The sequence below is a fragment of the Melospiza melodia genome, chromosome 27 (genome assembly GCF_035770615.1).
Source record: "Melospiza melodia melodia isolate bMelMel2 chromosome 27, bMelMel2.pri, whole genome shotgun sequence".
Lineage (NCBI taxonomy): Eukaryota > Metazoa > Chordata > Aves > Passeriformes > Passerellidae > Melospiza > Melospiza melodia.
In genome coordinates, this window is record NC_086220.1 from 7,818,199 (window position 1) to 7,845,162 (window position 26,964).

The window sequence follows — 26,964 nt, forward strand, 5'->3', positions numbered from 1 at the left end:
AATAGTGGGCCTTGAGGAAGGGTATAAAACCAGCTCCTTTCCCTTGATAAATATCTCAGTATCCCTGCGGGTCTGAGTCCATGCACTGGCAGAGCAGCTCAGGTAGCCCTGGGCTGGGCTGGAGCCTGGGTGGGCACTGAGGGGTCTCTGCTCTTATGGGATGGCCGGGCTGTCCTGGGTGGGAGAGGGGTGGCTCAGGGTGATTGTGCAGGGCAGCAAAGACCCCACCTGCTGCCCATGGAAAGATTTCTTGTTCTTGCTTCCCAAGGATACCGGGATTAGAGCAGACTCATGGCAGGTCTGGATCCCTGGACCATGGGTAAGTTGGGTGTCTCATGGGGTCTGGGACATGGGACCTGCAGTGGGGGGCACAGGGACCCTGGGGTTCGCCCCTTCCCCCCTCTGGGGCCTCTGCAGGGCTGAAGGAGGGCGGTGCTGGCAGAGCTGCTGCTGCCTCTGGGACATTGCCTTGCCTGGTACAGGGCACAGGGCTCCAGCTGGGAGGGGCTTTAGTGCCCAACTCCTGCTCATCTGCCATTTTCCGTCTTAGGCTTTGAGTCATTCGTGATTACATTTCTTCTGGGATTTGCCGCGGCACTTGTTATCGCACTTCAGATTCTGGGTGAGAATTGGACACGGGGTGAGCAGCGCTCGGCTTCACTTCTGGTGGTGCTGCTGAGGGGGAAGGGGCAGCTCTGGGCAGTGCCTGGAATGGAGTTGTGTCTGCCCCCGCTGCTGCAGCCCTGCACGCTGCTCCTCTCCTGCCGCCCAGGGCTGTCCCCGTCCCTGCAGCCCCAGCCCTCGCTGCCCGCTCTGCTCCCTGGGTGCTTCTGGGGAGGCCGGGTCTGGTGCAGGTGGCAGGGGGAGATGGGGCTCACTGAGAGCACCCTAACACTGCTCTGCCCTCCCTGTAGGAAGAGCAAGGAATGAGCCTTTGAACATCGATATCAATCTCCTGGGTGTACGTTTCCATTTTGGTGAGTGAGGAGGGCAGGGGGCCTGGGCTGTGCTGGGTGGAACACGGGGTTGTAGCCTGGGTTTACTCTGAAGCCAAAGCAGCTCTTGAACCCCTCACTGGTTTCAATGTGCCCAAACTGAGGGAAAGGGATCCATCCCAATGTGGTGGGAAGAGCCAGGACACGATGGGGTCGGGGTTGGGACTGAGGGCATCGGGGCTGTGCAGGCAGGTGAGTGCTCTGTGGCAAGAACTGCTGTGTCCACTGGCAGCAGTGGCCAGAGGTGGAAATGGAGAGCAGGAAGGGGCTGGGTGTGCTCAGGGAGCAGAGCTGACTGCAGCCAACTCTCTGGCACAGACTGGGGACACTCTTGCTGGAGATATTTGTGGCTGTCCCTGCCTCATGCTTGTCCATCAGCAGGCAGCCTCGATGCTTCTGGGACCTGACGCTCCTGTCTTTATAGGGGGGAAACAAAAGGCCAGCCCCCCAGGCTGCAGCCAATGCCTTGCTGACCAGAAGAAGAAAGCCTGATCACCTCAGGCAGTGAACAGAAGGTGATTTCCTTCCCTCCAAGCAGCCTGCTTCATGTCTTCCCACAGCATGGACTAGAATGCCCCCACCAACCAGCAGCTGCCCCTTTAACAGATTTGGATGGCCTTGAGTCATAAATTCTTTTGAAACCTTTATTAAAAGTGCATTTCTGGTGTGGGTATGTGTGGTGGTGCCTGGTGTGCATCGTGGCTCAGGGGTAGGGTGGTAGTGTAGGGTAACTTTTTTTGTTTGTTTGTTTTTTTGTTATCAAGAAACAATTTTCAGATACAATGTTGTCTCTGTTGACTTAACTTCATTCCAGACCATCTATTTTTAAAAGAATTCCTCGCAGTTCCCCACAGTGGAAAGGCACAGGTACCTTTCCCCAAGGTCCAGTGTCCTGGACATGGAGGAGCCCCAGCCCAGCTCCAGCAGAGACAGCAAAATCAATTGTTGATTAGAACGAAACCGAAACTCAGTGGTTGAGCAATTTCTCGGAAATTACCTGTGGTGACATTACCTGTTGGTATCTTTCCTGCTGCCCTTTGACCGTCAGAGCACAGGAGACACAGGACAGGTCGGTGGTGTGGGGTGCTGTGCTCCCATAGTGGGTGTTTGGGGACAGCACCCCCTTTCTCTGTGCAGGGGGGGCAATAACGGGGGGCTGCTCACCTTGGGGGCAATAATGGGGAGCATCCCCCAAGCCCTGGGCGGGGCAGGGGCCTGGGCAGAGTCTGAGGGCTCTGTGCCTGTGTGGGGAACCGCGGGCTCCTGAGTGGGACAGGTGTGGCTGAGCACGATCGTACAGGACACCAAAGCCCCGCCAGCCCCGCCTGCTGCTCACGGAAAAACGTCTTGTTCTCGTTTCTGGGAGGAGCAGGCTCACAGAGGACACAGTGCAGCTCCTGCTGCCGTCCAGACCACCATGGGTAAGTTGGGTGGCTCGCGGGGTCAGGGACATGGGACCTGGATGGGACAATATAGGGGGGGACAGGGACCCTGGGGTTCGCCCCTTCGGGCCTCTGCAGGGCTGAAAAAGGAGCTGCTGCTGCTCCTGGCACCCTGCCCTGACCTTCACAGGGTGCTGGGCTCCAGCTGGGAGTAGCTTTAGTGCCCAACTCCTGCTCATCTGCCATTTTCCTTCTTAGATTTTCTTCTACTTGTCGCTGCATTCCTCATTGGAATCGTCATTAGACCTGCACTTGTAGGTGAGAGTCTGGCACAGGATGAGCAACTCTCAGCTTTGCTGGTGGTGCTGCTGAGGGGGAAGGGGCAGCTCTGGGCAGTGCCTGGAATGGGGTTGTGTCTGCCCCCGCTGCTGCAGCCCTGCACGCTGCTCCTCTCCTGCCGCCCAGGGCTGTCCCCGTCCCTGCAGCCCCAGCCCTCGCTGCCCGCTCTGCTCCCTGGGTGCTTCTGGGGAGGCCGGGTCTGGTGCAGGTGGCAGGGGGAGATGGGGGTCACTGAGAGCTCCCTAACGCTGCTCTGCCCTCCCTGCAGCACTGGCAAGAGGTGAGGCCATCAAGTTCTCTATGAATTACAAGTATTTTGGCTTCAGTCTCCGAATCGGTGAGTGGGGAGGGCAGGGAATTGGGCTGTGCTGGGAGGGAACACAGACTTGTACCCTGGGCTTCCTGTAGAGCCAAAGCAGCCCTTGAAGCCTTCAGTGGTCTGAACCCAACTGAAATCTAGCAAAGGAATCTAGCAATGTGGTGGGAAGAGCCAGGACCTGATGGGGCAGGGATCAGGGCTGAGGGCATTGGGGCTGTGCAGGCAGGTGAGTGCTCTGTGGCAAGAACTGCTGTGTCCACTGGCAGCACTGGTCAGGGACAGAAAAGCAGAGCAGAAAGGGGCTGAGTGTGCTCAGGGAGCAGAACTCACTGCAGGCCAACGCTCTGGCACAGACTGAGGTGACCCTTAGTGGGGTGCAGCCCAAACCACTGAGCCTCGACTGCATCCTGGAGCATCCCATCGCCCACGAAGGGCAGCCACCCCCAAAACACCATCCTGAGCATCCTCCAGCCACTCAGGGGATCTGGGTCTGAGGCACACATGGGTTGGCCATGGGTCCAAACACAAGGAGCAGTTTGGTGGCTGTGGGCACAGGGGCCATCTGGGCAGTGCCTCCACCTGGGCTGCACCGGGGAGAGGCTGAGGATGGGACTGGGGGTGGGCAGGAGGTGCTCCCCACAGCTCCTGCACAACCTCTGGCCTCTGGCTCCCATCCAGGCATTGGATGGCTTTGTTGTAAACCGCGTTTGAGTCACCTTGTGCCAGTGACAGGTGACAGACTGGGCTGACAAGTGCTCTGTGTCCCGTACTTTGCCCCATGTGTGACCTCAGGGCTCTCCCCACACTCAGCTGAGTTTCAGTTCCTGCATTGTCTCTATTATTTACCTCAGATACACACATTCTGCAGCAGTGTTGGTAAACAAGGCAGCACAGCATTTCCCCAGCACCCTGAGCTTTGTCCTTCCAGGGCAGTGCCCACGTCCAGGGCCTGGGGTGGCCATGGGAGCAGGGTCCAGGCCCAGGGGTGCCCCGTGTGGCCCTGCTGCCTGCACTGCCCTGGCTCTGGGACACCTGATGGCAGCAGGGAGCTGACATCTGGGGGATCTGCTCCTCCATGGGGTGCTCCCCCTTGCTAGGGGGCATAATGGGGGTCCTATGCTTAGGCAGGGCCAGCTGGGGAGCTCTGGGCTGATTTCTCCTCCTCTTCCTCAGGACTCCTCACAGCTCTTGGTCATTGTGCTGCTTTGGGCTGGGCTAGGGGTAATTTTAATTTTCCTCCCAGGAGCTGTGTTTTGGTTTTGTGCCAAACACGAGGTTGATGCCACAGAGGTGTTTTGTTAGTGCTGAGCTTGCCCAGAGCCAAGGCATTTCCAGGCCCTCACACGGCCATGCTGGGGAGGGATTTGGGGGTGAGTGAGAGGTTGGGAGGAGACGTGGGAGGGACAAGTGACCCCAACTGACCAATGGGATATCCCCGACCGTGGGATATAACATGAATGGACAAAGGAGGGGACGTTTGGAGTGATGGCATTTCTCTTCCCGCGTCTGTCCCGTCTGCAGGAGTCCCGCTCTCCCGGAGGAGCTGAACCCCTCCCTGCCTGCGGGAAGCAGGGACTGAATTCCTGGGTTTGCTTTGCTTGCGTGCACGGCTTTTTCTTTCCCTATTAAACTGTTTATTTCAACCCACAAGTTTTCTAGTTTTTACCCTTCCATTCTGTCCCTAGTCCCGATGGGGTTGGAGGGGTGGGAGTGGTGAGCAAGCGGCTGCGAGGCGCATTGGGCTGGCTGGGGTTAAGCTTCGGCAGCCACGCAGGGCTCAGGTTTGGCTGCCCTGCCGTGACCCTCCCGTACACAACAGGACCCTCGCACTCGTCTGCCGTGACCCCACACTCTGGAACCCCTCTGGTTCCGCGGCCGGGACCCCCACCCCTGTCCCGTGCCGCCCTTGCTGTGTCTGACCGCCCGAATGGAGAATCAAGCTCAGCCCGCTGCCTCCTGCCTGGGCGCGGCTGGGACGGGGCGGCCCCAGGGCGGGCACTGGCACCTCTCCAGGGCACCGGGCACCGCGGGGCCGTTCCGGAGCACCGGGAACTGCGGGACCTTTCCAGGGCACCGGGCACCGCGGGACCATCCCAGTCCATCGGGCACCACGGGACCATTCCAGTGCACAGGGCACCGCGGGCAGGTGAGCAACGCCGGGGGCAGGTGGGTAGCGCTGCTTCCTTCCCTCTTCCACCTTCCCTGTCCTCTTCCTCTTCATTTTCCTTTTCCTCTTCTCCCTCCTGCCCTTCTGCCTTTTCCCTCTTAGCTGTGAGACACAGAGGCAAAGGAGCTGCCACAGAAGGTAAATGTCTGGCACTGGGGTTCACTGCCAGGCGGGGGCTGCAAGTGTTGGGAAGGAGAGACTCAAGGTGCTGCTGTGAGGGAGGGGCAGGACCAGCCTGGAGCTGCAGATTGCTCTCTTGGTGCCAAAATTGGGCTGACATCTATCCTGCTGTCACTCGGTGCAGGAGACTCTGCCAAGATGTGCAAGATGAAGCCAACTCCAGAGGAGGAACCCAAGATCCCAATAATTATAAATGAGAAATCTGGGGAGCACACAACTCCTGGTGATGAGCGCAAGAAGGAGAGAAATTCAGATAAGAAATCCTGGAATGAGACAGATCATGGTGATGAACCCAAGGATGGGGATGGTCCTGAGGATGGTCCTGGTGGTGGTCCTGGGGATGGTCCTGACAATGGTCCCGACAATAGTCCCGACGATGGTCCCAACAATGGGGATAATCCAGGTAAAGGGAAGTTTGGGTGAGACATCAGGGAAAAATTTCTTCACTGAAAGACTGATTGGGCACTGACATTGTCTGGCCAGCGAGGTGGTGGAGTCACCATCCCTGGATGTGTTTAAAAAGACACTGAATGTAGTTTTCAGTGCCATGGTAAAGTTGATGGAAGGGTGTTAGGTCCCAGGTTGGAGTAGATGATCTCAAAGGTCTTTTCCAGCCTAGTTCATTCTGTCATTCTTTGTGACCTCCCAAGGGAAGCCAAGCAGATGCCTGAGCCCAAGGTCCCTGCCAGGCAGCCTGGCAGGCTCTGGGAAGCCCCAGCAGCCTGGGCACCTCTGAAGAGCTGTAGGAGTGAGAGGTGCCCCGAAAGCAGAAGTGCATGGCAGGAGGGGCTGCAGTGGTGGTGGGTGTGCAGGTACCTGCTGAGTGCCCTAGGAATTGCTGTGCTCCAGGCAGGGATTGCAGTGGGCACTGCTGCCAGCCCTGCTCCCTCTCGCCCTGCACAGGGAAGGGCTGGCAAGGCAGTGGGTGTGTTTGTTATGAACTCTGATTGACCTTGTGCAGGTGGCAGGTGACAGACTGGGCTGACACCTGCCCTGTGTCCCTTGCTGTTCTGGGTTGGTGGCTGTGGAGGGCAGGGCAGGGCAGGGCAGGGTGGGCACTGCGGGATGTGCCCCTGTTCCTCCCAGCCTGGGGGGACACTGGGACCCACCCCTCCAGAGGGCTCTTCCCAGGGGTCTTGAGAGGCAAGAGGCAGATGAAGGCAGGGGGAGGCTGGAGGAGCTGCTGCTGGCTCTGGGACCTTGCTCTGCCTGGCACAGAGTGCTCAGCACTTCTCAGGGGAGCTTTGCTGACCATGCTTATGTCCTTCCTCCCCTTCTGCCATTTTCTTTCTCAGGGGACAATGGAAGTGGAAGTGCCATTGGAACTGTCATTGGAGCCACAGTGGGAGCAGGTGAGGATCTGGAGCTGGATGAGCAGCGCTCGGGTTCACTGCCCGGTCCCAGCCCCGTGGGCTCCTGGGGACTGGGCTGGGCTGGGGGCTGCAAGGACCAGGGCTGGTGAGAATTGGGGTGCCGGCAGGAGGAGAAGGGGCAGCTGTGGGCAGTGCCTGGAATGGAGTTGTGTCTGCCCCCGCTGCTGCAGCCCTGCACGCTGCTCCTCTCCTGCCGCCCAGGGCTGTCCCCGTCCCTGCAGCCCCAGCCCTCGCTGCCCGCTCTGCTCCCTGGGTGCTTTTGGGGAGGCCGGGTCTGGTGCAGGTGGCAGGGGGAGATGGGGCTCACAGAGAGCACCCTAACGCTGCTCTGCCCTCCCTGCAGGATTGGCAGTGGTTGGCGTCCCATTGTGTGTTGCTGCGCTGGGTTTCACCGGGGCCGGCATCGCCGCCGGTTCCTTCACTGCCAAGATGATGTCGGCAGCTGCCATCGCCAACGGCGGCGGAGTGGCTGCAGGCAGCACCGTGGCTGTGCTGCAGTCCATCGGTGAGTGGGGAGGGCAGGGGAGGAGAGCTGGGCTCCATCTCCATGGCAGGGAAAACACGCTGGCTCTAGAGCCAGAGCAGCCCTTTCACCCCTCCCTGCTCTGAATTGCTCCAAACTCTCTGGGTTCTCCCTACCCAGGAGGAGCCCTTGGCTGGCTGTGCCCAGTGCTCGGTCCCTCAGCAGGCAGCCTTGATGCTCCTGGGAGTTCACATCTCGATTTGTCTTTGCAGGAGCTGCAGGTCTTTCTGCTGGTGCCAAAGCTGCCCTGGGCTCAGCTGGTGCAGCAGCCGGTGCCTGGTTCTCAAAAGGGAAGAAACCTCCAAGTGACCAATCTAAAAAGGATAAAAACCCAAGTGACCAACCCAAGAAAAAGTAACTTGGGTGAGTAACATGAAGAAGAGATAACTCCAGACAAGCAAACCAACAGAAGTCAAGCAGGTTGCTGATCCCAAAGCCGTGCCTTACACAATGCAGCTGAGAAACCCCCACAGACCCCTCACGGCTCTGCCTCTGCTTTCAAAAAGTTTGGATTTTGTGAGCAGTGATTTCCCTGAAGCCAATAAAAGTGCTTTGCTTGCAGCAGAGTTGGTGTCTGTGAGTGGCTGCTCTCTCGGGTGATGGTGGCATTAGAGGGGGACAGGGCACAGGGGATGCTCAGTGCCCAGCACTGACCTGCTCGCTGATGCTGCCCCCAGTTCCCCTGCACTCAGTTTGGGGCAGGGGAGAAGTTACAGCCCACGGCGCGTCCTTCCCCCGCAGGTCCCGCCCGAGGCCATCGGGGCCAAAGGGATCCCTGAGGGGACACCGCAGGCTGAGGACGGGACAGCCCCGGCCCTGCTCGAGCAGAGGCAGCACCATCAAGGGTTATCCAGACAGCGAAACTGAGCGAGCGGCTTCCTTGCTGATTTCTCGGAAATCAGCTAAACCGCCGCTCGCCTTAGCTCCGCCTTTCCTGCAGCCGTCGGTTCCTCAGAGAACAACAAACACACGAGAGGTTGGTGGCGTGAGGTGCCGCGGTCCCGCCGTGGGTGTGTGGGGACAGCAGCCTTTATCTGAGGAGGGGACGGTAACGGGGCGTTCTCCTCGCTGTGCCGGGGGAGCGGCCGGGCAGGAGCCGGGGCTGGGGAGAGGGGGGGGTCCCTTCTTGTGAGGGGAAGGGCCGGGGTCTCCTGGGTGGGAGAGGGGTGGGGGCTGGGGGCGATCGTGCAGGGCAACAAAGCTCCGCTGATCGCAGCTGCCGGCCCCGCAAAAAAATCTTGGTTCTCGTTCCCCCAAGGTACCGAGTTTAGAGCAGAATCATCGCAGATCTCGTCCCATCCAGATGGCCTGGGGTAAGCTGGGAGGTTCGTGGGGTGGGTGTTTAGTCTCTGGCACAGACTGAGCCGACTCTTAGTGGGGTGCAGCCTTCCAGGTGCCTGTACAACCCAAACCACTGAACCTCGCCTGCATCCTGGAGCATCACATCACCCACAAAGGGCAGCCACCCCCAAACACCATCCTGAGCATCCTCCAGCCACTGAGGGGCACACATGGATTGGCCATGGATGTAAATACGAGGAGCTCCGTGCTCAGGGGTGGCTGTGGGCACAGGGGCCATCTGGGCAGTGCACGACACAGACTGGGCTGACACGTGCTGTGTGTCCTGTGCTGTTCCAGGTCGGTGACTGGCAGGCAGGGCAGGGTGGGCACTCTGGGGTGTGCCCCTTCTCCCTTTTCCTCCCAATCTGAGGGGACATTGGGACCCACCCCTCCAGTGGCCTCTTCAGGGGCTGAAGGCAGGGGGAGGCTGGAGGAGCTGCTGCTGCTCAGGGGAACTTTGCTGTCCATGCTCATGTCCTTCCTCCTCTCCTGCCATTTTCTTTCTCAGAGGACAATGGACATCCCAATGGACCTGTCACCTGGACAGTGGGAGCAGGTGAGGGTCTGGCACGGGTTGAGCATTGCTCTGTTTCACTGCCCGGTGCCAGCCCCGTGGGGTCCTGGGGACTGGGCTGGGCTGGGGGCTGCAAGTACCAGGGCTGGGGAGAATTTGTGGGAGGAAGAGGGGAAGAGGGGCAGCACTGGCTGCTGCCTGGAATGGAGTTGTGCCTGCCCCCGCTGCTGCAGCCCTGCACGCTGCTCCTCTCCTGCCGCCCAGGGCTGTCCCCGTCCCTGCAGCCCCAGCCCTCGCTGCCCGCTCTGCTCCCTGGGTGCTTTTGGGGAGGCCGGGTCTGGTGCAGGTGGCAGGGGGAGATGGGGGTCACTGAGAGCACCCTAACGCTGCTCTGCCCTCCCTGCAGGGTTGGCACTGTTTGGTGTCCCGGGGAGCATTGCTGCGCTGGGGTTCACCAAGGCCGGCATCCTCGCCGGCTCCGTCGCTGCCAAGATGATGTCGGCAGCTGCCATCGCCAACGGCGGCGGAGTGGCTGTGCTGCAGTCCATCGGTGAGTGGGGAGGGCAGGGGAGCTGGGCTCCATCTCCATGGCAGGGAAAACACGCTGGCTCTAGAGCCAGAGCAGCCCTTTCACCCCTCCCTGCTGCTCTGAATTGCTCCAAACTCTCTGGGTTCTCCCTACCCAGGAGGAGTCCTTGGCTGGCTGTGCCCAGTGCTCGGTCCCTCAGCAGGCAGCCTTGATGCTCGTGGGAGTTCACATCTCGATTTGTCTTTGCAGGAACTGCAGGTCTCTCTCTTGCTGCCAAAATTGGGCTGACAGCTGCCCTGGGCTCAGCTGGTGCAGCAACTGGTGCCCAGCTAACTGAGTGAAAGAAACCTCCAAGTGGCCAACCTAAAAAAGGATAAGAACACAAGTGACAAACCTAAGAAAAAGTAACTTGAGTGACAAACATGAGGAGGAGATAACTCCAGACAAGCAGCCCAAGAGAAACGAAGCCGGTTGCTGATCCCAAAGCCGTGCCTTGCACAGTGCAGCTGAGAAACCCCCACAGACCCCTCAGATCTTTGACTCCCGTTTCAAAAGCTTTGGATTGTTGTGAGCAATGATTTCCCTGAAGCCAATAAAAGTGCTTTGCTTGCAGCAGAGTTGGTGTCTGTGTGTGGCTGCTCTCTCGGGTGATGGTGGCATTAGAGGGGGACAGGGCACAGGGGATGCTCAGTGCCCAGCACTGACCTGCTCGCTGATGCTGCCCCAGTTCCGCTGCACTCAGCTTGGGGCAGGGGAGAAGTTACAGCCCACGGCGCGTCCTTCCCCCTCAGCTCCCGTCCGAGGCCTTGGGGGCCAAAGGGATCCCTGAGGGGACACCCCAGGCTGAGGACGGGACAGCCCCGGCCCTGCTCGAGCAGAGGCAGCACCATCAAGGGTTACCCAGACAGCGAAACTGAGCGAGCGGCTTCCTTGCTGATTTCTCGGAAATCAGCTAAACCGCCGCTCGCCTTAGCTCCGCCTTTCCTGCAGCCGTCGGTTCCTCGGAGAACAAGAAACACACGAGAGGTTGGTGGCGTGAGGTGCCGCGGTCCCGCCGTGGGTGTGTGGGGACAGCAGCCTTTATCTGAGGAGGGGACGGTAACGGGGCGTTCTCCTCGCTGTGCCGGGGGAGCGGCCGGGCAGGAGCCGGGGCTGGGGAGAGGGGGGGGTCCCTTCTTGTGAGGGGAAGGGCCGGGGTCTCCTGGGTGGGAGAGGGGTGGGGGCTGGGGGCGATCGTGCAGGGCAACAAAGCTCCGCTGATCGCAGCTGCCGGCCCCGCAAAAAAATCTTGGTTCTCGTTCCCCCAAGGTACCGAGATTAGAGCAGAATCATCGCAGATCTCGTCCCATCCAGATGGCCGGGGGTAAGCTGGGAGGTTCGTGGGGTGGGTGTTTAGTCTCTGGCACAGACTGAGCCGACTCTTAGTGGGGTGCAGCCTTCCAGGTGCCTGTACAACCCAAACCACTGAACCTCGCCTGCATCCTGGAGCATCACATCACCCACAAAGGGCAGCCACCCCCAAACACCATCCTGAGCATCCTCCAGCCACTGAGGGGCACACATGGATTGGCCATGGATGTAAATACGAGGAGCTCCGTGCTCAGGGGTGGCTGTGGGCACAGGGGCCATCTGGGCATGCACGACACAGACTGGGCTGACACGTGCCGTGTGTCCTGTGCTGTTCCAGGTCGGTGACTGGCAGGCAGGGCAGGGTGGGCACTCTGGGGTGTGCCCCTTCTCCCTTTTCCTCCCAATCTGAGGGGACATTGGGACCCACCCCTCCAGTGGCCTCTTCAGGGGCTGAAGGCAGGGGGAGGCTGGAGGAGCTGCTGCTGCTCAGGGGAACTTTGCTGTCCATGCTCATGTCCTTCCTCCTCTCCTGCCATTTTCTTTCTCAGAGGACCATGGAGATCCCAATGGACCTGTCACCTGGACAGTGGGAGCAGGTGAGGGTCTGGCACGGGTTGAGCATTGCTCTGTTTCACTGGCCGGTGCCAGCCCCGTGGGCTCCTGGGGACTGGGCTGGGCTGGGGGCTGCAAGTACCAGGGCTGGGGAGAATTTGTGGGAGGAAGAGAGGCAGCACTGGCTGCTGCCTGGAATGGAGTTGTGTCTGCCCCCGCTGCTGCAGCCCTGCACGCTGCTCCTCTCCTGCCGCCCAGGGCTGTCCCCGTCCCTGCAGCCCCAGCCCTCGCTGCCCGCTCTGCTCCCTGGGTGCTTTTGGGGAGGCCGGGTCTGGTGCAGGTGGCAGGGGGAGATGGGGCTCACTGAGAGCACCCTAACGCTGCTCTGCCCTCCCTGCAGGATTGGCACTGTTTGGTGTCCCGGGGAGCATTGCTGCGCTGGGGTTCACCAAGGCCGGCATCCTCGCCGGCTCCATCGCTGCCAAGATGATGTCGGCAGCTGCCATCGCCAACGGCGGCGGAGTGGCTGTGCTGCAGTCCATCGGTGAGTGGGGAGGGCAGGGGAGCTGGGCTCCATCTCCATGGCAGGGAAAACACGCTGGCTCTAGAGCCAGAGCAGCCCTTTGACTACTCCCTGGTCTGAATTGCTCCAAACTCTCTGGGTTCTCCCTGCCCAGGAGGAGCCTTGGCTGGCTGTGCCCAGTGCTCGGTCCCTCAGCAGGCAGCCTTGATGCTCCTGAAACTTCACATCTCAATTTGTCTTTGCAGGAACTGCAGGTCTCTCTCTTGCTGCCAAAATTGGGCTGACAGCTGCCCTGGGCTCAGCTGGTGCAGCAACTGGTGCCCAGCTAACTGAGTGAAAGAAACCTCCAAGTGGCTAACCTAAAAAAGGATAAGAACGCAAGTGACAAACCTAAGAAAAAGTAACTTGAGTGACAAACATGAGGAGGAGATAACTCCAGACAAGCAGCCCAAGAGAAACGAAGCTGGTTGCTGATCCCAAAGCCGTGCCTTGCACAATGCAGCTGAGAAACCCCCACAGACCCCTCAGATCTTTGACTCCCATTTCAAAAGCTTTGGATTTTGTGAGCAGTGATTGCGCTGAAGCCAATAAAAGCTCTTTGCTTGCAGCAGTGTTGGTGTCTGTGTGTGGCTGCTCTCTCGGGTGATGGTGGCATTAGAGGGGGACAGGGCACAGGGGATGCTCAGTGCCCAGCACTGACCTGCTCGCTGATGCTGCCCCCGGTTCCCCTGCTCTCAGTTTGGGGCAGGGGAGAAATTACAGCCCACGACGCGTCCTTCCCCCGCAGGTCCCGCCCGAAACCTTCGGGGCCAAAGGGATCCCTGAGGGGACACCCCAGGGTGAGGACGGGACAGCCCCGGCCCTGCTCGAGCAGAGGCAGCACCATCAAGGGTTATCCAGACAGCGAAACCCAGCGAGCGGCTTCCTTGCTGATTTCTCGGAAATCAGCTAAACCGCCGCTCGCCTTAGCTCCGCCTTTCCTGCAGCCGTCGGTTCCTCAGAGAACAAGAAACACACGAGAGGTTGGTGGCGTGAGGTGCCGCGGTCCCGCCGTGGGTGTGTGGGGACAGCAGCCTTTATCTGAGGAGGGGACGGTAACGGGGCGTTCTCCTCGCTGTGCCGGGGGAGCGGCCGGGCAGGAGCCGGGACTGGGGAGAGGGGGGGGTCCCTTCTTGTGAGGGGAAGGGCCGGGGTCTCCTGGGTGGGAGAGGGGTGGGGGCTGGGGGCGATCGTGCAGGGCAACAAAGCTCCGCTGATCGCAGCTGCCGGCCCCGCAAAAAAAATCTTGGTTCTCGTTCCCCCAAGGTACCGAGATTAGAGCAGAATCATCGCAGATCTCGTCCCATCCAGATGGCCTGGGGTAAGCTGGGAGGTTCGTGGGGTGGGTGTTTAGTCTCTGGCACAGACTGAGCCGACTCTTAGTGGGGTGCAGCCTTCCAGGTGCCTGTACAACCCAAACCACTGAACCTCGCCTGCATCCTGGAGCATCACATCACCCACAAAGGGCAGCCACCCCCAAACACCATCCCGAGCATCCTGCAGCCACTGAGGGGCACACATGGATTGGCCATGGATGTAAATACGAGGAGCTCCGTGCTCAGGGCTGGCTGTGGGCACAGGGGCCATCTGGGCAGTGCACGACACAGACTGGGCTGACACGTGCTGTGTGTCCTGTGCTGTTCCAGGTCGGTGACTGGCAGGCAGGGCAGGGTGGGCACTCTGGGGTGTGCCCCTTCTCCCTTTTCCTCCCAATCTGAGGGGACATTGGGACCCACCCCTCCAGTGGCCTCTTCAGGGGCTGAAGGCAGGGGGAGGCTGGAGGAGCTGCTGCTGCTCAGGGGAACTTTGCTGTCCATGCTCATGTCCTTCCTCCTCTCCTGCCATTTTCTTTCTCAGAGGACAATGGACATCCCAATGGACCTGTCACCTGGACAGTGGGAGCAGGTGAGGGTCTGGCACGGGTTGAGCATTGCTCTGTTTCACTGCCCGGTGCCAGCCCCGTGGGCTCCTGGGGACTGGGCTGGGCTGGGGGCTGCAAGTACCAGGGCTGGGGAGAATTTGTGGGAGGAAGAGGGGAAGAGGGGCAGCACTGGCTGCTGCCTGGAATGGAGTTGTGCCTGCCCCCGCTGCTGCAGCCCTGCACGCTGCTCCTCTCCTGCCACCCAGGGCTGTCCCCGTCCCTGCAGCCCCAGCCCTCGCTGCCCGCTCTGCTCCCTGGGTGCTTCTGGGGAGGCCGGGTCTGGTGCAGGTGGCAGGGGGAGATGGGGGTCACTGAGAGCACCCTAACGCTGCTCTGCCCTCCCTGCAGGGTTGGCACTGTTTGGTGTCCCGGGGAGCATTGCTGCGCTGGGGTTCACCAAGGCCGGCATCCTTGCCGGCTCCGTCGCTGCCAAGATGATGTCGGCAGCTGCCATCGCCAAAGGCGGCGGAGTGGCTGTGCTGCAGTCCATCGGTGAGTGGGGAGGGCAGGGGAGCTGGGCTCCATCTCCATGGCAGGGAAAACACGCTGGCTCTAGAGCCAGAGCAGCCCTTTCACCCCTCCCTGCTCTGAATTGCTCCAAACTCTCGGGGTTCTCCCTGCCCAGGAGGAGCCCTTGGCTGGCTGTGCCCAGTGCTCGGTCCCTCAGCAGGCAGCCTTGATGCTCCTGAAACTTCACATCTCAATTTGTCTTTGCAGGAACTGCAGGTCTCTCTCTTGCTGCCAAAATTGGGCTGACAGCTGCCCTGGGCTCAGCTGGTGCAGCAACCGGTGCCCAGCTAACTGAGTGAAAGAAACCTCCAAGTGGCCAACCTAAAAAAGGATAAGAACGCAAGTGACAAACCTAAGAAAAAGTAACTTGAGTGACAAACATGAGGAGGAGATAACTCCAGACAAGCAGCCCAAGAGAAACGAAGCAGGTTGCTGATCCCAAAGCCGTGCCTTGCACAGTGCAGGTGCTGGGAAACCCCCACAGACCCCTCAGAGCTCTGCCTCTGCTTTTAAAAGCTTTGGATTTTGTGAGCAGTGATTGCCCTGAAGCCAATAAAAGCTCTTTGCTTGCAGCAGTGTTGGTGTCTGTGTGTGGCTGCTCTCTTGGGTGATGGTGGCATTAGAGGGGGACAGGGCACAGGGGATGCTCAGTGCCCAGCACTGACCTGCTCGCTGATGCTGCCCCAGTTCCGCTGCACTCAGCTTGGGGCAGGGGAGAAGTTACAGCCCACGGCGCGTCCTTCCCCCTCAGCTCCCGCCCGAGGCCTTGGGGGCCAAAGGGATCCCTGAGGGGACACCCCAGGGTGAGGACGGGACAGCCCCGGCCCTGCTCGAGCAGAGGCAGCGCCATCAAGGGTTACCCAGAAAGCGAAACTGAGCGAGCGACTTCCTTGCTGATTTCTCGGAAATCAGCTGACCGGCCGCTCCCCTTAGCTCCGCCTTTTCTGCAGCCCTCGGTTCCTCAGAGCACAAGAAACACACGAGAGGTTGGAGGTGTGGGTGTGTGGGGACAGCAGCCTGTCTGTAATGGGGGGACGGTAACGGGGCGTTCTCCTCGCTGTGCCGGCGGAGCGGCCGGGCAGGAGCCGGGACTGGGGAGAGGGGGGGTTTCTTCTTGTGAGGGGAGGGGGCCGGGGTCTCCTGGGTGGGAGAGGGGTGGCTGGGGGCGATCGTGCAGGGCAAGAAAGCCCCGCTGATCGCAGCTGCCGGCCACGCAAAAAAATCTTGGTTCTCGTTCCCCCAAGGATCCGGCATTAGAGCAGACTCATCGCAGATCTCGCTCCCGCACTGACGATCATGGGTAAGCGGGGAAGTTCCTGGGCTGCGGGCCTGGGTCCTGAGGGGGGCACAGGGACCCTGGGGTTCGCCCCTGCTCCCCTCTCCTCCCGGAGGGCTGAAGGAGGGCGGCGCTGGCAGAGCTGCTGCTGCTCTGGGACCCTGCCCTGCCCGGCACAGAGCGCTGGGCTCCAGCTGAGAGGGGCTTTACTGCCCACACTGCTGCCCTTCAGCTCTTTTCCTTCTTAGGTACACGGGTAGTCGCCGTTGCCATCATCACTCTGCTCATCACTGGATCTACAATTGGAGGTGAGAATTTGGCACGGGATGAGAAGCGCTCCGCTTCGCTTGTTGTGCTGCTGAGGGGGAAGGGGCAGCTGTGGGCAGTGCCTGGAATGGAGTTGTGTCTGCCCCCGCTGCTGCAGCCCTGCACGCTGCTCCTCTCCTGCCGCCCAGGGCTGTCCCCGTCCCTGCAGCCCCAGCCCTCGCTGCCCGCTCTGCTCCCTGGGTGCTTCTGGGGAGGCCGGGTCTGGTGCAGGTGGCAGGGGGAGATGGGGCTCACAAAAAGTGCACTAACGCTTCATTGTCCTCCCTTGCAGGAGCAGCAGCAAAGGATCGCAGATCTGAGAGTGAGTGGAGAGGGCAGGGGGGCTGGGCTGTGCTGGGTGGAACACGGGGTTGTAGCCTGGGCTTCCTCTGAAGCCAAAGCAGCTGCTGAAGCCATCCCTGGTCTGAATGTGCCCAAACTGAGGGAAAGGGATCCATCCCAATGTGGTGGGAAGAGCGAGGATCTCTTGGGGTAGGGGTTGGGACTGAGGGCATTGGGGCTGTGCAGGGAGGTGAGTGCTCTGTGGCAAGAACTGCTGTGTCCACTGGCAGCACAGGCCAGAGGTGGAAATGGAGAGCAGAAAGGGGCTGGGTGTGCTCAGGGAGCAGAGCTGACTGCAGGCCAACTCTCTGGCACACACTGGGGACACTCTTAGTGGGGTGCAGCCTTCCAGGTGCCACCACAGCCCAAACCAATGAGCCTCAACTGCATCCTGGAGCATCACATCACCCGCAAGGGCAGCCACCCCCAAACACCATCCTGAGCATCCTCCACCAATGAGGGGCTCTGGGTCTGACGCATGCATGGATTGGCCATGGGTCTGAACACGAGGAGCTCCGTGCTCAGTGGTGGCTGTGGGCACGTGGGGCCATCTGGGCATGCAGGACACAGACTGGGCTGACACGTGCCGTGTGTCCTGTGCTGTTCCAGGTAGGTGACTGTGGCGGGCAGGGCAGGTTGGGCACTCTGGGGTGTGCCCCTTCTCCCTTTTCCTCCCAATCTGAGGGGACATTGGGACCCACCCCTCCAGAGGGCTCTTCCCAGGGATCTTCAGGGGCTGAAACCAGGGGGAGGCTGGAGGAGCTGCTGCTGCTCAGGGGAGCTGTGCTGTCCATGCTCATGTCCTTCCTCCCCTCCTGCCATTTTCTTTCTCAGAGGACAATGGAAGTGCCATTGGAGCTGTCATTGGAGCCACAGTGGGAGCAGGTGAGGATCTGGCACGGGATGAGCAGCGCTCGGGTTCACTGCCCGGCCCCAGCCCCGTGGGCTCCTGGGGACTGGGCTGGGGCTGGGGGCTGCAAGGACCAGGGCTGGGGAGAATTGGGGTGCAGGCAAGAGGAGAAGGGGCAGCTGTGGGCAGTGCCTGGAATGGAGTTGTGCCTGCCCCCGCTGCTGCAGCCCTGCACGCTGCTCCTCTCCTGCCGCCCAGGGCTGTCCCCGTCCCTGCAGCCCCAGCCCTCGCTGCCCGCTCTGCTCCCTGGGTGCTTTTGGGGAGGCCGGGTCTGGTGCAGGTGGCAGGGGGAGATGGGGCTCACTGAGAGCACCCTAACACTGCTCTGCCCTCCCTGCAGGATTGGCAGTGGTTGGCGTCCCGGTGTTCCTCGGCGCGCTGGGTTTCACCGGGGCCGGCATCGCCGCCGGCTCCGTCGCTGCCAAGATGATGTCGGCAGCTGCCATCGCCAACGGCGGCGGAGTGGCTGCAGGCAGCACCGTGGCTGTGCTGCAGTCCATCGGTGAGTGGGGAGGGCAGGGGAGCTGGGCTCCATCTCCATGGCAGGGAGAAAAATGGGGCTCCAGGGATGGGAACACTGAGGCAAAGGAGCGGCTCTTTGGCTCTAGAGCCAGAGCAGCCCTTTAACCCCTCCCTGCTCTGAATTGCTCCAAAATCTCTGGGCTCTCCCTGCTCAGGAGGAGCCCTTGGCTGGCTGTGCCCAGTGCTCGGTCCCTCAGCTGGCAGCCTTGATGCTCCTGGGAGTTCACATCTCGATTTGTCTTTGCAGGAGCTGCAGGTCTTTCTGCTGGTGCCCAAGCTGGGCTGACAGCTGCCCTGGGCTCAGCTGGTGCAGCAACCGGTGCCCAGCTAACTGAGTCAAAGAAATCTCCAAGTGACTAACCTACAGAAGGATAAAAAACCCAAGTGACAAACCTAAGAAAAAGTAACTTGAGTGACAAACATGAGGAGGAGATAACTCCATACAAGCAAACCAAGAGAAACGAAGCCGGTTGCTGATCCCAAAGCCGTGCCTTGCACAGTGCAGGTGCTGGGAAACCCCCACAGACCCCTCAAGGCTCTGCCTCCCATTTCAAAAGCTTTGGATTGCTGTGAGCATTGATTTCCCTGAAGCCAATAAAAGCACTTTGCTTTCACCAGAGTTGGTGTCTGTGTGTGGCTGCTCTCTCGGGTGATGGTGGCATTAGAGGGGGACAGGGCACAGGAGATGCTCAGTGCCCAGCACTGACCTGCTCGCTGATGCTGCCCCCAGTTCCCCTGCACTCAGTTTGGGGCAGGGGAGAAGTTACAGCCCAAGCCAGAGGATGGATTCACTCTTTCATTAAGGTTAAAGGTTTTTAATCACTTTTCCAGAATACAGATACAATTGACCCAGCTCAGCAGCAGCAGCAAAAGGGGTGCAGCGAGGGTTTTCAGCCGGCTTTTGAGGCTGCCCTGTGGGGAGGAGGAGGCAGAGCGGCTCCAGCTCTGCTCTCCAGACTGCTGTGGGTGCTCGCCGGAGCCGCGGAGTTTCATCGGTCCCAAACCTGCCGGGAAAAAGCCCCGTGAAGCCACAGGAGCCCCGGCACAACCTGAGCAGCCCCGGCCCGGCGCGTCCTTCCCCCGCAGGTCCCGCCCGAGGCCATCGGGGCCAAAGGGATCCCTGAGGGGACACCCCAGGGTGAGGACGGGAGAGCCCCGGCCCTGCTCGAGCAGAGGCAGCACCATCAAGGGTTACCCAGACAGCGAAACTGAGCGAGCGGCTTCCTTGCTGATTTCTCGGAAATCAGCTGACCGGCCGCTCCCCTTAGCTCCGCCTTTCGTCAGCCCTCGGCTCCCCAGAGCACAAACAAACACACGAGAGGTTGGAGGTGTGAGGTGCCGCCGTGGGTGTGTGGGGACAGCAGCCTTTATCTGAGGAGGGGACGATAACGGGGCGTTCTCCTCGCTGTGCCGGGGGAGCGGCCGGGCAGGAGCCGGGGCTGGGGAGAGGGGGGGGTCCCTTCTTGTGAGGGGAAGGGCCGGGGTCTCCTGGGTGGGAGAGGGGTGGGGGCTGGGGGCGATCGTGCAGGGCAACAAAGCTCCGCTGATCGCAGCTGCCGGCCACGCAAAAAAAATCTTGGTTCTCGTTCCCCCAAGGTACCGAGTTTAGAGCAGACTCATCGCAGATCTCGTCCCATCCAGATGGCCGCGGGTAAGCTGGGAAGTTCCTGGGATGGCAGTCTGGGTCCTGAGGGGGGCACAGGGACCCTGGGGTTCGCCCCTGCTCCCCTCTCCTCCCGGAGGGCTGAAGGAGGGCGGCGCTGGCAGAGCTGCTGCTGCTCTGGGACCCTGCCCGGCTCAGGGGGCTGGGCTCCAGCTGAGAGGGGCTTTAGTGCAGATGGGCTGGGCTGTGCTGGGTGGAACACGGGGTTGTACCCTGGGCTTACTCTGAAGCCAAAGCAGCTCTTGAACCCATCCCTGGTCTGAGTGTGCCCAAAGTGTGGGAAAGGGATCCATCCCAATGTGGCAGGAAGAGCCAGGACCTGCTGGGGTTGGGGCTGAGGGGATCAGGGGCTGTGCAGGGAGGTGAGTGCTCTGTGGCGAGAACTCCTGTGTCCACTGGCAGCACTTGGCCAGAGACAGAAAGGCAGAGCAGAAAGGGGCTGGGTGTGCAGAACACCACAACACTCAGGGAGCAGAGCTGACTGCAGGCCAATTCCCTGGCACAAGCTGAGGATGCTCTTAGTGGGGTGCAGCCTTCCAGGTGCCACCACAGCTCAAACCACTGAACCTCGCCTGCATCCTGGAGCATCACATCACCCACAAAGGGCAGCCACCCCCAAACACCATCCTGAGCATCCTCCAGCCACTGAGAGGCTCTGGGTCTGATGCATGCATGGATTGGCCATGGGTCTAAATACAAGGAGCTCCATGCTTAGGGGTGGCTGTGGGCACAGGGGCCATCTGGGCAGTGCAGGACACAGACTGGGCTGACACGTGCCCTGTGTCCTGTGCTGTTCCAGGTCGGTGGGTGTGGCAGGCAGGGCAGGGTAGGCATTCCGGGGTGTGCCCCTTCTCCCCGTTCCTCCCAATCTGGGGGGGTATTGGGACCCACCCCACCAGTGGCCTCTTCCCAGGGGTCTTCAGGGGCTGAAGGCAGGGGGAGGCTGGAGGAGCTGCTGCTACTCAGGGGAGCTGTGCTGTCCATGCTGATGTCCTTCCTCCCCTCCTGCCATTTTCGTTCTCAGGGGCGAATATAATTATCATTAAAACTGTCATTGGAGCCACAGTGGGAGTCACAGTGGGAGCAGGTGAGGATCTGGAGCTGGATAAGCAGCGCTCGGGTTCACTGGCCGGTGCCAGCCCCATGGGGTCCTGGGGACTGGGCTGGGCTGGGGGCTGCAAGGACCAGGGCTGGGGAGAATTGGGGGGCAGGTGGGAGGAAGAGGGGAAGAGGGGCAGCTCTGGGCAGTGCCTGGAATGGAGTTGTGTCTGCCCCCGCTGCTGCAGCCCTGCACGCTGCTCCTCTCCTGCCGCCCAGGGCTGTCCCCGTCCCTGCAGCCCCAGCCCTCGCTGCCCGCTCTGCTCCCTGGGTGCTTCTGGGGAGGCCGGGTCTGGTGCAGGTGGCAGGGGGAGATGGGGCTCACTGAGAGCACCCTAACACTGCTCTGCCCTCCCTGCAGGGTTGGCACTGGTTGGTATCCCGGGGAGCATTGCTGCGCTGGGGTTCACCAAGGCCGGCATCCTCGCCGGCTCCATCGCTGCCAAGATGATGTCGGCAGCTGCCATCGCCAACGGCGGCGGAGTGGCTGCAGGCAGCGCCGTGGCTGTGCTGCAGTCCATCGGTGAGTGGGGAGGGCAGGGAAGCTGGGCTCCATCTCCATGGCAGGGAAAACACGCTGGCTCTAGAGCCAGAGCAGCCCTTTCACCCCTCCCTGCTCTGAATTGCTCCAAACCCTCTGGGCTCTCCCTACCCAGGAGGAGTCCTTGGCTGGCTGTGCCCAGTGCTCGGTCCCTCAGCTGGCAGCCTTGATGCTCCTGGGAGTTCACATTTCAATTTTTCTTTGCAGGAGCTGCAGGACTCTCTCTTGCTGCCAAAACTGGGCTGACAGCTGCCCTGGGCTCAGCTGGCGCAGCAGTCGGTGCCTTGCTGCCCAAGTGATAGAAACCTCCAAGTGACCAACCCAAGGAAAAGTAACTCGGGTGACAAACATGAGGAGGTGACAACTCCAGTCAAGCAACCCAACAGAAGTCAAGCAGGTTGCTGATCCCAAAGCAGTGCCTTACACAATGCAGCTGAGAAACCCCCACAGACCCCTCAGATCTTTGCCTTCCCTTTCAAAAGCTTTGGATTCTCTTGAGTAGTGATTTCCCTGAAGCCAATAAAAGTGCTTTGCTTGCAGCAGAGTTGGTGTCTGTGTGTGGCTGCTCTCTCGGGTGATGGTGGCATTAGAGGGGGACAGGGCACAGGGGATGCTCAGTGCCCAGCCCTGACCTGCTCGCTGATGCTGCCCCCAGTTCCCCTGCACTCACTTTGGGGCAGGGGAGAAGTTACAGCCCACGCCAGAGGATGGCTGCACTCTTTCATTAAGGTTAAAGGTTTTTAAGCACTTTTCCAGAGTACAGATACAATTGACCCAGCTCAGCAGCAGCAGCAAACAAGGGGGTGCAGCGAGGGTTTTCAGCCGGGTTTTGAGGCTGCCTTGTGGGGAGGAGGAGGCAGAGCGGCTCCAGCTCTGCTCTCCAGACTGCTGTGGGTGCTCCTCGGAGCCGCGGAGTTTCATCGGTCCCAAATCTGCTGGGGAACCGCCCCGTGAAGCCACAGGAGCCCCGGCACAGCCTGAGCAGCCCCGGCCCGGCGCGTCCTTCCCCCTCAGCCCCCGCAGGTCCCGCCCGAGGCCATGGGGGCCAAAGGGATCCCTGAGGGGGCACCCCAGGGTGCGATCCCGAGGACGGGACAGCCCCAGCCCTGCTCGAGCAGAGGGAGCGACTTCAAGGGTTAAGGAGAAAGTGATGCTCAGCGATCGGCTTCAGAAGTTCTCGTACATCAGCTGACCCGACACACCTTTGTTAGTACTTTTCCCGCAGCCCTTGTCCCTCAGAGCACAGTCCACACAGGACAGGTTGGTGACGGGCGGCCGGTGTTTGGGGACAGCAGCCTTTCTCTGAGGGGGGACAGAACCGGGGGCTGCTCCCGTCGCTGTGCCGGCGGAGCGGCCACCAAAACCCGGCCGGGCAGCAGCCGGGGAGGGTGGTGGTGGTGGGTGCGGGGTCGTCTCTGCTTTTAAGGGCAGGGGGCGGGAGCTCCTGGGTGGGCGAGGGGTGGTTGGAGGCGATCGCGCAGGGCAAGAAAGCCCCGCTGATCTCATCTGGTGCCTACGCAAAATGTTGTTGTCGTTCCCCAAGGATCCGGGATTAGAGCAGACTCATCGCAGATCTCGCTCCCGCCCTGACGACCATGGGTAAGCTGGGAGGTTCCTGGGGGGCGAGCCTGGGTCCTGAGAGGGGCACAGGGACCCTGGGGTTCGCCCCTGCTCCCCTCTCCTCCCGGAGGGCTGAAGGAGGGCGGCGCTGGCAGAGCTGCTGCTGCTCTGGGACCCTGCCCTGCCCGGCAAAGGGGGCTGGGCTCCAGCTGAGAGGGGCTTTAGTGCAGATGGGCTGAGCTGCGCTGGGTGGAACACGGGGTTGTAGCCTGGGCTTCCTCTGAAGCCAAAGCAGCCCTTGAACCCATCCCTGGTCTGAGTGTGCCCAAAGTGTGGGAAAGGGATCCATCCCAATGTGGCAGGAACAGCCAGGACCCGCTGGGGTCGGGGTTGGGGCTGAGGGCATCGGGGCTGTTCAGGCAGGTGAGTGCTCTGTGGCAAGAACTGCTGTGTCCACTGGCAGCACTGGCCAGAGGTGGAAATGGAGAGCAGAAAGGGGCTGGATGTGCTCAGGGAGCAGAACTCACTGCAGGCCAATGCTCTGGCACAGACTGGGGACACCCTTAATGGGGTGCTGTCGGTTTCTCGGCTGTTTGGGTGACCTGGAAAGGCCCGAGGTGGCCTTGGACAGCCCGCGCTTCAAAGGACGAGAAGAGGCTTCATATCTTTTCTCGGTCTCGGTGTTTATTAATTGTTTATCTAAAAGATTTTCTCTCGGCCCGACAGAGGTCTGCACAGCAGCCAGCCATGAGCACACTGAGAGCCCCCGGGGCGGTCACCTATCTTTATACCCAAAACTACGTATACAATATTTATCATTTTTCCCCAATACCTTTTACCCTTATTAACCAGTGCGCTTTTAGTAATAACCAATCCCAAAGTGCCAACATCACCACAGAAGATGGAGGCTAAGAAGAAGAAGAAGAAGAAGAGGACACGCCCCAATTCCTCCATCTTACTTCTCTAGACCCCCCTGTACAGAAATCCTAAACCCTGTGTTTCACACTCTAATTAACTTATCCCTTCACCATTCACCCAGTGAAATCCTCCCATCCTCATACAGGTGTCGTCTCCCGTGTAGGATCAAAGTCCAGCCACCAGACACTTCTGGCAACATTCCAGGACTCCCGAGCCCCCCAAGGGTGGTCTCGGTCACTCTGCACCTCAGTCCTGAGGTGCTGAGATCCCACAGGGTGCAGCCTTCCAGGTGCCCCCACAGCTCAAACCACTGAACCTTGACTGCATCCTGGAGCATCCCATCGCCCACAAAGGGCAGCCACCCCCGAAACACCATCCTGAGCATCCTCCAGCCGCTGAGGGGCTCTGGGTCTGATGCATCCATGGATTGGCCATGGGTCTGAACACGAAGAGCTCCGTGCTTAGAGGTGGCTGTGGGCACAGGAGCCATCTGGGCAGTGCAGGGAACAGACTGGGCTGACACGTGCCCTGTGTCCTGTGCTGTTCTGGGTTTGTGGGGGCGGTGGAAAGGACAGGGTGGGTCAGCACTTCGGGGTGTGCCCCTTCCCCCTTTGCCTCCCAATTTGGGGGGGCAGAGGGACCCACCCCTCCAGAGGGCTCTTCCCAGGGGTCTTCAGGGGCTGAAACCAGGGGGAGGCTGGAGGAGCTGCTGCTGCTCAGGGGAGCTTTGCTGTCCATGCTGATGTTCTTCCTACTCTCCTGCATTTTTCTTTCTCAGGCGACGGTGGAAGTGCCATTGGAGCTGTCATTGGAGCCACAGTGGGAGCAGGTGAGGGTCTGGCACTGGATGAGCAGCGCTCGGGTTCACTGCCCGGCCCCAGCCCCGTGGGCTCCTGGGGACTGGGCTGGGCTGGGGGCTGCAAGGACCAGGGCTGGGGAGAATTGGGGTGCAGGCAGGAGGAGAAGGGGCAGCTGTGGGCAGTGCCTGGAATGGAGTTGTGCCTGCCCCCGCTGCTGCAGCCCTGCACGCTGCTCCTCTCCTGCCGCCCAGGGCTGTCCCCGTCCCTGCAGCCGCAGCCCTCGCTGCCCGCTCTGCTCCCTGGCTGCTTTTGGGGAGGCCGGGTCTGGTGCAGGTGGCAGGGGGAGATGGGGCTCACTGAGAGCACCCTAACGCTGCTCTGCCCTCCCTGCAGGACTGCTACTCTTTGGCGTCCCGGTGTTCCTCGGCGCGCTGGGTTTCACCGGGGCCGGCATCGCCGCCGGCTCCGTCGCTGCCAAGATGATGTCGGCAGCTGCCATCGCCAACGGCGGCGGAGTGGCTGCAGGCAGCACCGTGGCTGTGCTGCAGTCCATCGGTGAGTGGGGAGGGCAGGGGAGCTGGGCTCCATCTCCATGGCAGGGAGAACAATGGGGCTCCAGGGATGGGGACACTGAGGCAAAGGAGCGGCTCTTTGGCTCTAGAGCCAGAGCAGCCCTTTGACTACTCCCTGCTCTGAATTGCTCCAAACTCTCTGGGCTCTCCCTGCCCAGGAGGAGCCCTTGGCTGGCTGTGCCCAGTGCTCGGTCCCTCAGCAGACAGCCTCGATGCTCCTGAAACTTCACATTTCAATTTGTCTCTGCAGGAGCTGCAGGTCTTTCTGCTGGTGCCAAAGTTGCCCTGGGCTCAGCTGGCGCAGCAACTGGTGCCTTGCTGTCCAAGTGAAAGCAATGTCCAAGTGAAAAACGTAAAAAAAGGATAAAATCCCAAGTGACCAACCCAAGAAAAAGTAACTGGTGAAAAACCTGTGCAGGAGACAACTCCATACGAGCAAACCAAGAGAAACGAAGCCGGTTGCTGATCCCAAAGCCTTACCTTGCACAACACAGGTGCTGGGAAACCCCCACAGACCCCTCAGATCTTTGCCTCCCATTTCAAAAGCTTTGGATTGTTGTGAGCAGTGATTTCCCTGAAGCCAATAAAAGTGCTTTGCTTGCACCAGTGTTGGTGTCTGTGTCTGGCTGCTCTCTTGGGTGATGGTGGCATTAGAGGGGGACAGGGCACAGGGGATGCTCAGTGCCCAGCACTGACCTGCTCGCTGATGCTGCCCCCAGTTCCCCTGCTCTCAGTTTGGGGCAGGGGAGAAGTTACAGCCCAAGCCAGAGGAACAGAACCCAGTGTGAGTGGGAACCACCAGGTGTGGCTGTGCAGGTGATCAGCTGCAATTTTAACTGTGGCTTAAAAACTACTGAGCCCTCCCCATATGAAATCTGTGAGATTCTGCTTTCAAGCTGGTTTGTAAACTGCTTTTAGATTCCAGTGTCATTGAGGAAAGGATGGCTGCACTCTTTCATTAAGGTTAAAGGTTTTTAATCACTTTTCCAGAATACAGGTATGATTGAAACAAAAACTCTTTAGAGGGTCTCAATAATTCACTTATGAATACCATACATTGAACTCTATAAATTCTCATATTAGAAAATCTCTGTTTAATATAGGTAATGATGCACTGCTGACCTAGTTACATCTGAATTAACACTTTGCAGTTTTATAGCACCTTTCAACACAGGGCAGCAAAGCATCCTGTGGAATTCTGCCTGATAATGCCCAAACGAGGTAGGAAAGTCTGGCCAATTTACAGAGGGTACAGCCCAGGGACAGATTGGAAGGGACAAGGTAGGAGGTGTCATCAATCCTCAGGAGTGATGGGAAGTGTGTGCTGGGGCTGGGGGTGAGTTTGTGGCTTAGCTGGGGAGAAAGTTCAGGTGCCACCACCCTCACCCTTCCCTCCAAAGCTGCAGCCTGGCTCCCAGCAGGTCCAAAAGACCTTTGCAAATTGCTCTGGCTGTTTATGCTATAAATATGCAGAAGAGAGGATAAACAGCCTCTTGACACACCCAAAGGCTGACTAAGAATCAAGGCTACCAAGCTGGGGTGTGTGGCTTGTGCTGCCCACATCCACTTGTATTTTCCAAGATTAAAACCATATTCTTGGGAATCATTTTGAGATGTGGGGTGTAAGGCTTTATCCAACTTCCCTGTTTCATTGTCATAAATTCCCTTCTCCCATCTGAGAGGTGAAAGTCAGGTATCCCAGGTCTTTAAGAAAAGTTGAATATCTGCTAAAAATCCATCAGCTTGGGCAATGTGATGTCCAATGGACGTTTCAGTTCTGTGGCTAGAGGAATACAAGCTGCCCAAGTTCTTTTGAGCCTTTATGACTTTAAAAACCATTCTGCATTTGTGCAACACTCCCTGGAGCAGGGCCAGCACAGGTGCCAGTGGCTGAGCACC

General features: G+C 59.9%; 4 protein-coding genes across 15 annotated transcripts; all 4 read left to right on the forward strand.

Moving 5' to 3' along the window:
• Nucleotides 1–8,206: 8,206 nt before the first annotated feature.
• LOC134430093 (interferon alpha-inducible protein 27-like protein 2A) lies at nt 8,207–25,673 on the forward strand. Of its 10 annotated transcripts, none has more exons than XM_063177599.1 (7): nt 8,207–8,254; nt 15,802–15,857; nt 16,082–16,141; nt 16,432–16,461; nt 17,316–17,366; nt 17,732–17,893; nt 18,161–18,532. In XM_063177599.1, the coding sequence occupies exons 2-7, from the start codon at nt 15,854–15,856 to the stop codon at nt 18,271–18,273; spliced, it is 420 nt and encodes a 139-aa protein (XP_063033669.1). In that variant the 5' UTR covers nt 8,207–8,254; nt 15,802–15,853; the 3' UTR covers nt 18,274–18,532. The 10 variants fall into 10 exon arrangements, with proteins under 10 accessions (XP_063033669.1, XP_063033671.1, XP_063033667.1 ...); XM_063177601.1 differs by lacking the exons at nt 8,207–8,254; nt 17,316–17,366; nt 17,732–17,893; nt 18,161–18,532 and adding exons at nt 15,479–15,552; nt 24,472–24,522; nt 24,887–25,048; nt 25,316–25,673; XM_063177597.1 differs by lacking the exon at nt 8,207–8,254 and adding an exon at nt 15,497–15,550.
• Nucleotides 8,251–10,279, forward strand: LOC134430097 (interferon alpha-inducible protein 27-like protein 2B). Its single transcript, XM_063177611.1, has 4 exons — nt 8,251–8,288; nt 8,537–8,591; nt 9,540–9,683; nt 9,912–10,279. Exons 2-4 carry the CDS (start codon nt 8,582–8,584, stop codon nt 10,001–10,003), a joined length of 246 nt encoding a protein of 81 aa, XP_063033681.1. The 5' UTR covers nt 8,251–8,288; nt 8,537–8,581; the 3' UTR covers nt 10,004–10,279.
• LOC134430096 (interferon alpha-inducible protein 27-like protein 2A) lies at nt 10,698–12,510 on the forward strand. Its single transcript, XM_063177610.1, has 5 exons — nt 10,698–10,760; nt 10,971–11,025; nt 11,561–11,608; nt 11,965–12,108; nt 12,333–12,510. Exons 2-5 carry the CDS (start codon nt 11,016–11,018, stop codon nt 12,422–12,424), a joined length of 294 nt encoding a protein of 97 aa, XP_063033680.1. The 5' UTR covers nt 10,698–10,760; nt 10,971–11,015; the 3' UTR covers nt 12,425–12,510.
• LOC134430095 (interferon alpha-inducible protein 27-like protein 2B) lies at nt 12,992–15,132 on the forward strand. 3 transcript variants are annotated; one of them, XM_063177607.1, is made up of 5 exons: nt 12,992–13,109; nt 13,393–13,447; nt 13,984–14,031; nt 14,396–14,539; nt 14,765–15,132. In XM_063177607.1, exons 2-5 carry the CDS (start codon nt 13,438–13,440, stop codon nt 14,854–14,856), a joined length of 294 nt encoding a protein of 97 aa, XP_063033677.1. In that variant the 5' UTR covers nt 12,992–13,109; nt 13,393–13,437; the 3' UTR covers nt 14,857–15,132. The 3 variants fall into 3 exon arrangements, with proteins under 3 accessions (XP_063033677.1, XP_063033678.1, XP_063033679.1); XM_063177608.1 differs by having other exon boundaries at nt 13,066–13,143; XM_063177609.1 differs by lacking the exons at nt 12,992–13,109; nt 13,984–14,031 and adding an exon at nt 13,125–13,143.
• Nucleotides 25,674–26,964: the final 1,291 nt, after the last annotated feature.